Source organism: Eurypyga helias, unplaced genomic scaffold (assembly GCF_000690775.1).
Source record: "Eurypyga helias isolate BGI_N326 unplaced genomic scaffold, ASM69077v1 scaffold9608, whole genome shotgun sequence".
Lineage (NCBI taxonomy): Eukaryota > Metazoa > Chordata > Aves > Eurypygiformes > Eurypygidae > Eurypyga > Eurypyga helias.
Window position 1 is genome coordinate 116,560 of NW_010264954.1, and position 11,138 is coordinate 127,697.

The 11,138-nt window shown below is 36.4% G+C and overlaps 1 protein-coding gene across 1 annotated transcript in view; it reads right to left on the reverse strand.

Moving 5' to 3' along the window:
* The window catches only part of FBXL13 (F-box and leucine-rich repeat protein 13), an 82,278-nt gene extending 76,051 nt beyond the window's left edge, over nucleotides 1-6,227 (reverse strand). Inside the window, 4 exon segments of the mRNA XM_010156554.1 lie at nucleotides 996-1,063; nucleotides 2,444-2,537; nucleotides 5,010-5,113; nucleotides 6,045-6,227. Of these exon segments, the coding sequence (XP_010154856.1) occupies nucleotides 996-1,063; nucleotides 2,444-2,537; nucleotides 5,010-5,113; nucleotides 6,045-6,227 (449 nt within the window).
* Between the last annotated feature and the right edge of the window lie 4,911 nt (nucleotides 6,228-11,138).

An 11,138-nucleotide genomic window follows, 5' to 3' on the forward strand; every position in this document is an offset into this window, starting at 1 on the left:
CATGTAGTTGGAAGCAATTATAAATGGAATATTCTACTGTTCCAGTCCAACTTCTGTGATAATTAAAGAAAACTGTTAGCTCAGGCAATCTTCAAAATGCTGCTGTAAAGGGAAAAGGAATCATCTTCCATATCCCTGGTGTATAACACAAAAAGGGAAAACAAAAGGTTTCTCTAGTAGCACGGAAGGCTCAGGTATTAGGAAAATATTTCTAGCAGAAAGGATTATGAAGCACTGGAAACTGCCTGCAGAGATTGTCATGTCTCCAACACCTGTAATTTTTAAGATGACTAAAAACAGCCTAGACGGTTGCCCAAGGCTAACACAGTATAGCTTGAAAATCTTCACCTACCAATTCTGTGATTCTTAGTAAGGATTTACACCAGTGTTCCTAACAGATTTGTACCTCCCATATAACTAGCATCGTATGCTTTCCAAAACAAAATTGCCCAAACTTAACCATTCTAAATGGAGGATCATTAAATTTTGATAGACATGCTTATAACAAAGAAATCAGTGAACAAGTTTATTCATTGTGGTTATCATATTTTAAAACATATCTATGTATTATCCCCATTTTTAAAAGGAAAAGTTTGATTACATTAAGTATGATTTACTTAATCCCAACCATAAAGGAAACGGAAGAAAGAGCAGAAGAGAACACAGATTTTTTACTTTCAGACCCAAATGCAAATTATCCTTGTATTCCTGGGTATACTACCATATTCCTGGCAAATTGAGCTGATTAAAGTACAGAAATGTCAAAGGACTCTGTTCAGGTCTGGAACAGGCAGAAACTCAGAACTGACTAGTTTTAACATAGAGTAACATTGCTGGCGAAACATAAAGCCAAATCTAAGTTTTATCTCTCTTTACACTGTTCTATTAAAATGAAAAATTTTTTATCCACCAAAGGAACTATATAAATATAGCTTTGGTAAAAGATTTTTACCTAAGATGTTCCTGAGGAATATATGTAAAATGCATATACTTACCCAAAATACACCTTCATTAAGTTTTTGCTGTAAAAGTCCCAAGCTTTGGTACATAATTCTTCGGTCATCTAAACAAATAATTTATGACATTAGTACACAAAACAGTGCTTTATTCTGAATAGTTAAAAATCAGAAAAAAATATGAAGTCTTGTATTTTCCATGTGGATTGGTGCCAATTAAAGCATCCATTTTAAAGTGACAAATATTCAAGTGTATAGTTAGAAGTACTTTGCTAACAAATTACATTTCTGTTTTTACACACAGAAGTTAAAGGAAAAGCTAAATTAGCGTATGATGCAGAACTAATACGTGTGCTCCAGGGAAAGCTCAATAACTGAAAATCAGTCTTTCATCCCTCATACCCACTCTTATTTATCAGCTGTATCCAGCAACTTAGCATATTAAAGAATATTTCAGTTACTCTTTGCAAAAATCTTTTCATGACCCATTGCAATGAAAACTATTTACCACAGGATTCTAACTCACAGGTATTTTAATAAACCTGTTTGAACTTCTACAAAACCAAAATTGTGTAAGACTACAGGTCAAGAATATCCCTGTAAAAGAAAATATGGTGCTTTGAACGTGCAAATAGCAATTGGGCCTCAGAAAATACTGCGGTTTATCTCATTTACTGTTCTTACTCCTAAGAAAATCTATGAGAGCATTTGACTGCGACACATTTCTATGTTTATAGATATGCTACATAAATCAACCATTCCACTTTTAGACTGATTAATATAATATAATGGTTGGTAAAAGAAGAAACAGCTGAAATGAAATTGCAGTAAACTCACAGTACAGATGTACTACGAGACGACAAAACTGAGTACAGTTTTACAGCAGTAACTAAGAGAAAGATCTGGTCAACTGTGTGCCAACTAACTGACTAAACTGCTTAGACTTCTTCCTTGCATGGTCATACAGCAACTTTCTCCTTCTCTGAATGTTTAAAATAAAGTTTTTTCTTCTGTACAGGTGATCTTTTTTGGTCAGTAAAACTAAAATGTTTAACTCCTCAGTGCTTGATGTACAATAATAACACTACATTTAACTGTAACTATTAATTGTTAGCATTGATAGCACTTTACAAGATTTATTGGTTCAAGTGTCATTTTAGGAATTAGCCTAAGAAAAACTAAATAATGTATAGCAAAAACATGCTATTGAAACCAGATTTATATTTATGTTGAACTCTTTTTAAAATTATGACCAAATATGAAACAGGAACTACTTGTTCACTTCTATGCTGTGCCTGGAAGCTATGCTTAACTCTGATGACATTAGTTTTTGGATACAAATCAGTACCAATAGAAAGAAACACAAAGTATCATATTCCTCTCATTAGCTATAGAAAAGTAACATGAGAAAACATAAAACCAGAATATTATGTATTAGAAGATTTATTCGTAGCACAGAGTGAATGCAAATGTTTAATGATTTTTACCAGTTGTTCACCATCTAGTCCAAACACAGTGTTCAGGTAAGTTTCTGAAATCCTCTTCAATTTTGGGTACAAAGACAGATCAATACACATATCCCTTTAAAAGAGAAGTACATTATATTAACCATATTAGTGTTCTCAAAAGAAAATGTATCTTTTCTCTGTACCTAATAGATTACTGTGACAGGTTATGGCATTATAACGTCATTATTAAAAGATTAAGAGCAATATCACCTTCATTACAAATACCTAGAGCAGCCATTTTTTAAATGTGTTCACAAAACATGAGAACAAATTATCATGTTTTATTGCTACTCTTAGAGCTATGTTTAAATAGTGTGTACATCAGAGCTTAATACATTCCATGTAATATCTATCTTGGACATGTCCTATCAGATACTATTTGTTTCTCATTTTAACATGGACTGAACAGCGACTTCAAGTTTTCTGTAGTTGGAGCAATGTTTCCTGCTGTTGCTGATAGGCCATGCCATGTCTAGGTAGGTAAACTGCTTTGTTTTCATTAATAAAAGATGTGCATTAATAAAATCAAAAAATACTATGGTGCATGAGACTTCCATGAAAAATAGGGAAATAAAAAGTATTTACCAGAGGGCCAAAATTTAAAGAGAAATCAAGCCTGTTTTCAACTTCCAGGAAAGACATCATAAATAATAAGAAGTAAATAATAAAACCTCATCATTATGTCAGGCTGTTGATGCACCTTGTGATAGGAGGTATTGTGTTACCCCACGAGAACCCCAGGGAAAGGACAAAATAAGGGCACAAATCTGCATCACCCACTGCAGTTATTTTTACCTGCTACCACGATGTACTTAAGTCAGTCTATGAGTACATATGCAGAGTGGTCAAGGGGCCAGACAACTCCTGAGATCTCTGCTTGGGTGGATAATAAGGATTTATTACCCACCTCCTGCTAAAATTGCACATCAAATTGCACAAAATATAAAAGCAAGGTTAATACCTAGTCCTTTGAAATGACAGCTTCTTCACACTGCAAAAGCTGCCTATTGCCTCGCATTAACTACGACTTTGTCCATCACATTCCCTTCCCTCTTTTCACCAATTCTCATTCTCTAAGATTTTCTAGCTCCCATCTAAATAGATCAGCAGCATCTTTTGGGGTCAGCTTTAAACCAGTGATAAACACTGCAATTTTCTGACAACGATAAGGCATTTTACAAAACTCAGTATCCCAACAGAACAGTCTCTTATTAAAAATTTGTATCAGTGACAGGACATATACCTAACCCAAACTCTAAAAAATTGTATTGTATACACTTTACATGTAACACAGCCTTTAATTCATACTGAATTAACACTTTCCAACCCCTTCCTGTACAAAGCTCTTTCACTCCCCAGCAGACTTTTTGCCTCCAGGTATCCTTATTGTCATGAAATTTTGTTCATCTTTATTCTTATCTTACTTGCTTACACTACAATCTCATTAGAAGTTCTTCTCAGTATTTAAAGTTTTCTTGCAGCTTAATCCTGATGATATCCTAAAACATCAGGCTTGATTATTGCACATTTGCAATACAAAATGAATGAAACTGGATGAAGTCCAGTGAGTAAATAAAGAAGGTACTCCATCTTCTTAGTGATTTGCGGTAACGCATTACCATGATAGCTTGTTGCTCTTCCCTCTGCATTCAAAACCTTCACTGGACCACAATTTACATACCTCAAAGATGGCATATTTACAAAACACAACCTTGCTTGAAACACACCTGAACCATGAAATCACTTAATTATATGAACAAGTAAAAGCAGGAGGGGAAGTAGTTTTCACAGCAGCTGCACCAACAGTAATGAACATGCTTCAAAAAAAAAGTTAGGAACATATGATCTCACAAGATTCAAAACTTGTTTTCTGCACAATAAGCTAAAAATACACATACACTTTTTTTCTCTTTTGTCAGACTAAGTATAAATTAATCAAGGGTTTATTTTTCTAACCATGGGCAAAAAGCACTAACAAGTCAGAGAAAAAGCACTTGCTTAAGTTGCTTTTTATTTGTCACAAAAAATATTTTAAAAATTCAAGTGGCATTTTTAGTCTATAGTTGCACATACTTTAGGGACTAAAGCCTACTCCCATTCAAATCAATCACAATGTTTTCTAAGAATCCAGTGTAAACAGAACTAAATCATTTGTCTTCTTTATGTCATGCTGTGATGACTTCAGTTAAAGTCTCAAATAACAAGTAACACTACCTCAGTTTTAATTACCAGAAAAGTAAGGGTTTAATATATTAATTAAACAAAGAGGAGCATTAAGCAGAGGTTATATTCATGAGGTATTGTGTAGACAAAAAAAAAATAGATATCAAAAGAAAAATATTTTCTATGTTTTTAGAATATATGGTCTTACTGGTTTTGAAATATCTTATGCCATTAATATTTGCAAATAAAAATATTTGCAAAACCAGCATTATTAACATTTAAGTTGCAGTCTACACAATACATGCTGTGCCATTAGCATGTTTTGTAAGTCCAAGTTCAATATTACAAACCACATACACACACACAATCATTTAGTACGTACCTTAAGACAGCATCTAATCCCTTTTCCATTATCTCTCTGAGCTTTTCTTCTAAAAATGTAAGTGGATCTTCTGGCCGCATAACGATTACTCCACAAAGCAGCACCTGCAAAAAAGAAACTGCAATTAATGCCTGTGTGCGAGCAGCAAAGTAGCACCTAACTATGAAACAGTTAAAATAAACACAAGTTTACCAGCATCTTTTAAATTATCGTAAAATTGAGGCATTTCTTTTTATCACTTACCTTCCCTTTCATTCATTTTATTAAAGGTAATATTGCATGTATCACCATATTTCAGTTCCTAGACTTCAAAGCACTGGGTTTAGGATAGTAATAAAATAGGTGGGATTTTTTTAACCATTCCTACCAAGAATTTAATTGCTTTTAATGTGCGCTAAAGAAAGAATATATAGAAGATTGGATAATTTTATTTACTTAGTGAAAGCCAAAATTTAAAACAAGATTAATCCTGTGTAGTAAAAAGTATGTTGAATGGAATGTGTGGCCAGAAACTGATCTTGCAACTAGTATTGAAAACAAAATGCAGTTTAAAAAAAAAAAAATTGTTTTTCAGGATTCTGTTATCACACTACTTTCCATTATCTTTTAGTAATAATGCACAATAACCGGTGAACCATTTTTCTCATTTTTCCTTCAGCTCTCTTCAGCTAAATGACACAGATCATTTATTTTTGGATTGCGAGCTCACATACAGCAAGAATGTTCAAAGCATACTGATTTTAAAAGTATATGGGCAAATTGCAGTTATTTAAGTGAATATTTAATGAGAGCTATAAACCAGAAGTTTTTGTGCCTGGTGAAGTTTTCAAAACATAACTGTGTATCTAACTAGATGTTAATCTGTCAGTGCAAAAGATGCTGTCCTGGGACACACCCTCTTGTTTATGTTTCCTCTGTCTGTTATAAAGAAACTAGCTTTTATTAGTTTCACAAAAACATGTGAGTTTTTAGGTTTTCTTCCAGCTTTGACAATTAGAAAACTGCTTTTATTTGCCCCTGCCCACTTTTCACTACCACCACTCTCCATGCTGCAACTGGTTGGTACACATCTAAATTTCGCCATTCAGGGTCTGCTCTAGCCTCTATCAGCTCATCACCAAAATGCTGACTATGGAATCTCACCATCCACTTATGTTTAATTTTCCCAAACCATGGCCTTTCACCTATGCACTCCGTGGGCAGAAATACTTTCTTCATTTTCTAACATTTCTATTGGTTCTGGCGTGTTATTACTGTAGTACAACTGGTCTATACAAATATAAAACTAAATTTTAAAACTAGGAAATATCTGAAGCAAGTGCTACATGTTTGATGTATCAAAACAACACAATAATATAATGACTTACTCACTACACAAACTCAAATGATGCAACACTCCTTTCAAGACATGGCCTCTTGCTGCAATTAAATTAATGTGGAGCACGTGCTCAAATCCTTTTCAGGAAGCATGGTTGAAAGACGAGGGAAAACAGGAAGGGTCTACATCAAAACCATGCTATGGACATAGAGCAAAAGCCATGCACAACACAGAGGCAAAAACCAGGCACCCTGTCAAGTGGGCCCTCAGTGTGGTGGCAGAGAGAGGGGCAGGCAGGTAGAGGGAGCAGCCTGGGAACTAGAGAGGCCTTCCACATGCTAACAACAACACGCTGTAGGAACAGAATCAGACATTAATGTAAATTGGAATGGATCTCTGAAGGACAGTGAACAGAAGATGTGGATGTCCTGTCACTGGAATTGTTCAAAGTCAGGCTGGACAGGACTCTGAGCAACCTGATCTAGCGAAAGGTGTCCCTGCCATGGCAGGGTGGTTGGACAAGATGATCTTCGAAGGCTCCTTCCAACCCAAACCGTTCTATGAATCTAACTTAAGACCAAGATGAATAGGCAAAGAAAAATATTTCGTTATGCACAGACGTAATGAAAGGCAACTCTCTTCAGCTTAGACACCTTGAGTAACACTAATCAGCACGATTCCAACCTCAGCATCTCTTCAATATTAACAAAAATGGAATTTGCAAGGTATATCTTGATGGCTGACTATATTAAGAAAATATTATAAATCCATCACTTATCATTGTAATTCAGGACATACATCATTTTCAATAATACACAGGCAATTAAATGGTTTTCATCAAAAATTTTCCTATGGACAGATATCCCAAAACCAATCCCAACGCTGGTCGACTACTCCCTCTGCTGGATTAAGCTGTGTCTGCTATATAATGCCATTTTTAATTATTTCAAGTCTTGTTTAGCTTTTATTTCCGCTTTTTCAAACAAGCACAAACAACTTTTTTCCCCTCTGGATGTTCTGAGAGGTCTCCAACACAGAAATCCAAACTATCCATCCATATACTGGAGTGCAAGGCTTCTATTTAACGTTTGGGAATTCCTTTATAAAACCTACATAAGGAAGGAATCGTAACACACAATCAGCCAAGTACTCTTCAGTGATGTCTGGGAGAGGTGTAAAACTGAAAGTGATTAGTCCATGCAGGTCTGGCTGGCACACTCCTACAAGACACTCAATGATTTAAAGAGTGTGTTGCCAATTTTTCTCAACCTATAAATTTTATTTATTCATAACATTAAATAACTAAAAGTATACTCATATGGCAAATGATGACTAGTCACATGTCATCACAACCCCCAGCTAACCAACTACCAAACACGTATTAAAAGAAATAAAAATCCAGAAAAATTGCTACAGTGCAACTAAGTCACACTGAATTAAATATTTAGATCAGGTTTTTATATGAACTGCTTCTATTCATCTATCTGAAAAAGCTCCCCCACTGTTTAAAAGTTCACAAAGAAAAAGTCCTAAAATCATGCAGCATTCAGTTTAATACTATTACTATCCATAATATTAATTATTGTGTTATTTTATTAATATTAATTAATGTTAATGTAAATTGTGTTGACTATTAATATATCCTGTTAAAATATTAATAAGCTGTTAATTAAGGTTGATTTTTATAGCCTCCCTTCCTGTACATTTAGCAACTGTTAAGAATACATGCATACCTACATATATATATTATTTTTATACATGTGTAAAAGAGAGCTATTGAGAATCAGTGTATTCATCATCTGAATAACATCTTTGATACTGACATCCAACAGGTTTTACAAACTCTTCGGCTGTAACATTTTTGCATTACCGAAATTACCTCACCACCCAGAGCAGTACTTTTGTTCATGTTAACAGATATTTTCTAAACAGTAACTTAGAGCTATTTCCAGGTTCAGATAGACACCAGCACTAGATGGCATGGATGACGACTATTAGCTCTGCCTTACAAAATACTCCCTAAGAGGATGAAGAAACATCCATGTCTTATCTATGAAGTTTTCTAAAGCAAAACGTTTCAAGGTCTAAGTTCTATGCCTCAAAAATCAGGTAATCTAAACACAACATACTCATTTTTACAAAAAAAATTCTTAACCATGGTATATTTTCACCATTTTCTCTTACTCCTAGTCCTGGACAAATCAACACAGCATCTACCCAGTAGTAATTTATTAGGGATATAACAAGCTTTAAACTTACTGATTCTCCCAAAACCCATAAGCCAACCAGAATCAGTAGATGCCAGAGGTAGTTTTGTTAACAACCCTTCTTGTTTTCTTCTAAACCTTCATAATGTGCAGTGCTTTTCCAGAAGCACCTACTCAAATAAAGACATTTTATATTTTCCCACTGAATATCAAAAATTTAATTAAATAGGTACCATAAAAACTCGATTTTCTGTGAAGCTTGGATAAAAGCCCTTAACAGTGGTTGGTTTTGATGTGTTGTGACTACTGCCTTCCTTGCTCACCAATACTGATCTTACCGCATGTTTTGTGCCCATTTGTGTTTCTCATGTCCATTTGCTGGCTCACCAATCACCTTATAAGGCACTTGGGCTGGGAGTTCTGATAAATGGCACAACATAATATCCTGAATCATTATTACCTCAGTTTCCAAGCATTAGGATGATGAGGACTATTACAAGAAATAGCACATGTGTACTCGAATCCCATGTTCAGTTTTGGGCCTCTCACGACAAGAAAGACACTGAAGGGCTGGAGAGTGTCCAGAGAAGGGCAACGGAGCTGGGGAAGGGTCTGGAGCACAATCCTGTGAGGAGCAGCTGAGGGAACTGGGGACGGTTATCCTAGAGAAGAGAAGGCTAGGAGAGACCTTATCACTCTCTACAGCTACCTGAAAGGAGGTTGCAGAGAGGTGGGGGTTTGTCTCCCAAGAGACAACTGATAGGTCAAGAGGAAAAAGTTGTCAACTTTTTCTCTTCTGGAGACCCAGAAAGTCTGGTCTGCTGCTGCTATTCCCATGAAGGGAAGAGGAAGAAATGAGGAGGGTGTGCAAAACACACCATGAGGCCAGTCATGAGCTTCAGCCTTCCACTAACCCAGAGTTGAAAAACTGGCTTCTCTGAAAGGCTTATCTCTTCCAGCCATAACCCCATTCCTCTTCCTACCACTTAGCCATTTAGCCCTCATGGCAAAATTAATTTGGGTCATACAGCAGAGAAATCTTAAGATAGCTCTGCAACCATATTTAACGTTGTAAGAATACAGCCACTAACAACAGGGAAAGTCATAGTAGATAGTGTTTGCAGGATTACAGTTTGCCTGACTTTTTATGGATACTGTTTGAAGTAAATGTGGATGACAACTGAAAGAGAGAAATCAGACAGGAATGAAACTCTGATGCAGCAGGGAATTCCAGATTATTTGGACTCCAGCTGTGTCTGGACCATGTCCAAACCACAACCTAATCATAAAAAGACTTAAGGAAATGGCCATTTTAGAACTGTGTATTTTTAATTTTGAGAATGTACATATAAATGTTCATAGGTCTCAGCTGAGTTTGGTGTTCCTTAATAGAGGGACCAGTATCATCCATCTTCACACCACACATACGGGAACTTAAAAAAGAAATTAAAATGTGATAAAATGAAGTAAGAAATACAGCTACATATCAGCAAGCATTAACCCCTAAGAAACAACAACAAAAAAAAATTAAAAGACCTTACATGAGCTAATTTTTATGTGGTTCTTTATGAAACTCCCTTTAGTCTTAACCTTAACTCTTTCATTTTTAGTTTATTAACTTAATGACACTGCTGCTACAAAGGTATTTATAACTTTTGGCTTGAAAATGTAAATCTAAAGTATTTTTGAAGAGCCGAATCAAGAAATACACCTCACAAAGATAAATCTTATCTTTTGGTTTTCTGTGCTTAAAAAGACAATGATCAAGAGCAAGACTCGGGAGAGGTACTCAGTCTGCATGGCAGCACTGCTCTGTAATTACTATAATTGGCTCAAGATTTCTTTATTAATGTTTCCATGGAAATCCGGGCTGTAAGAGCTGCTTGCAAACGGGGTCTATTTTTGGTAGCTTAGAAGTACCAGGATGTCTCTTAAATTTGTATTTGTGCGTTGTGCCTTGAAGGAAACTGAGGTTTTGAAACAGGCAGAGGGGAATGTGGCAAACAGGGAGGAGACTGAAGACATACAGAAAATCAGCAAAAAAGCAAACCCACCAGCTGTGTTGCCCTCCCGGTCCTTCACGCTGTGACAGTTTCACTCTCTGAACATTTCATGGAAGTTTATTTACTCCTGGGCCAGTAAATCATCCACCACCACCTAAAATGCGGCCCACCACCACCTTTACCTTTGACATGCCATAAAACATGGATCGCACCGGCAGCCCTCAAGGAGGGAAGTATCCAGCTACTGCACCTGTCGACGTTTCCAGCTGCAATCAAGAAGTGCTTCTGCAATTAAAACTAAAAATCTTAAGCGAATCTAGGGAGGATGTCAGTGCAGTTCCCTGTGCTTCGCCTCAGCCATCCTTTGAGTTTAAAGGTGGATTAAGGAGAATCACCCTGTTCCGTCCTGCTTCTGTTTTTCAGGTTTTCACAGACTGCTCGAAGCGAGCTATTCCCAAAGGGAGACCGCAAAGCACCCCACACCGTGAGAGGAGGCGTCAGGGGTGCAGAACACCCTGCCCGACGGCGCCGGTACGGGGCGCTGCCAGGGAATCACGGGGGTCCTTCCCGGCCGGAGGCATCGCCCCTCTCTCACCAACGC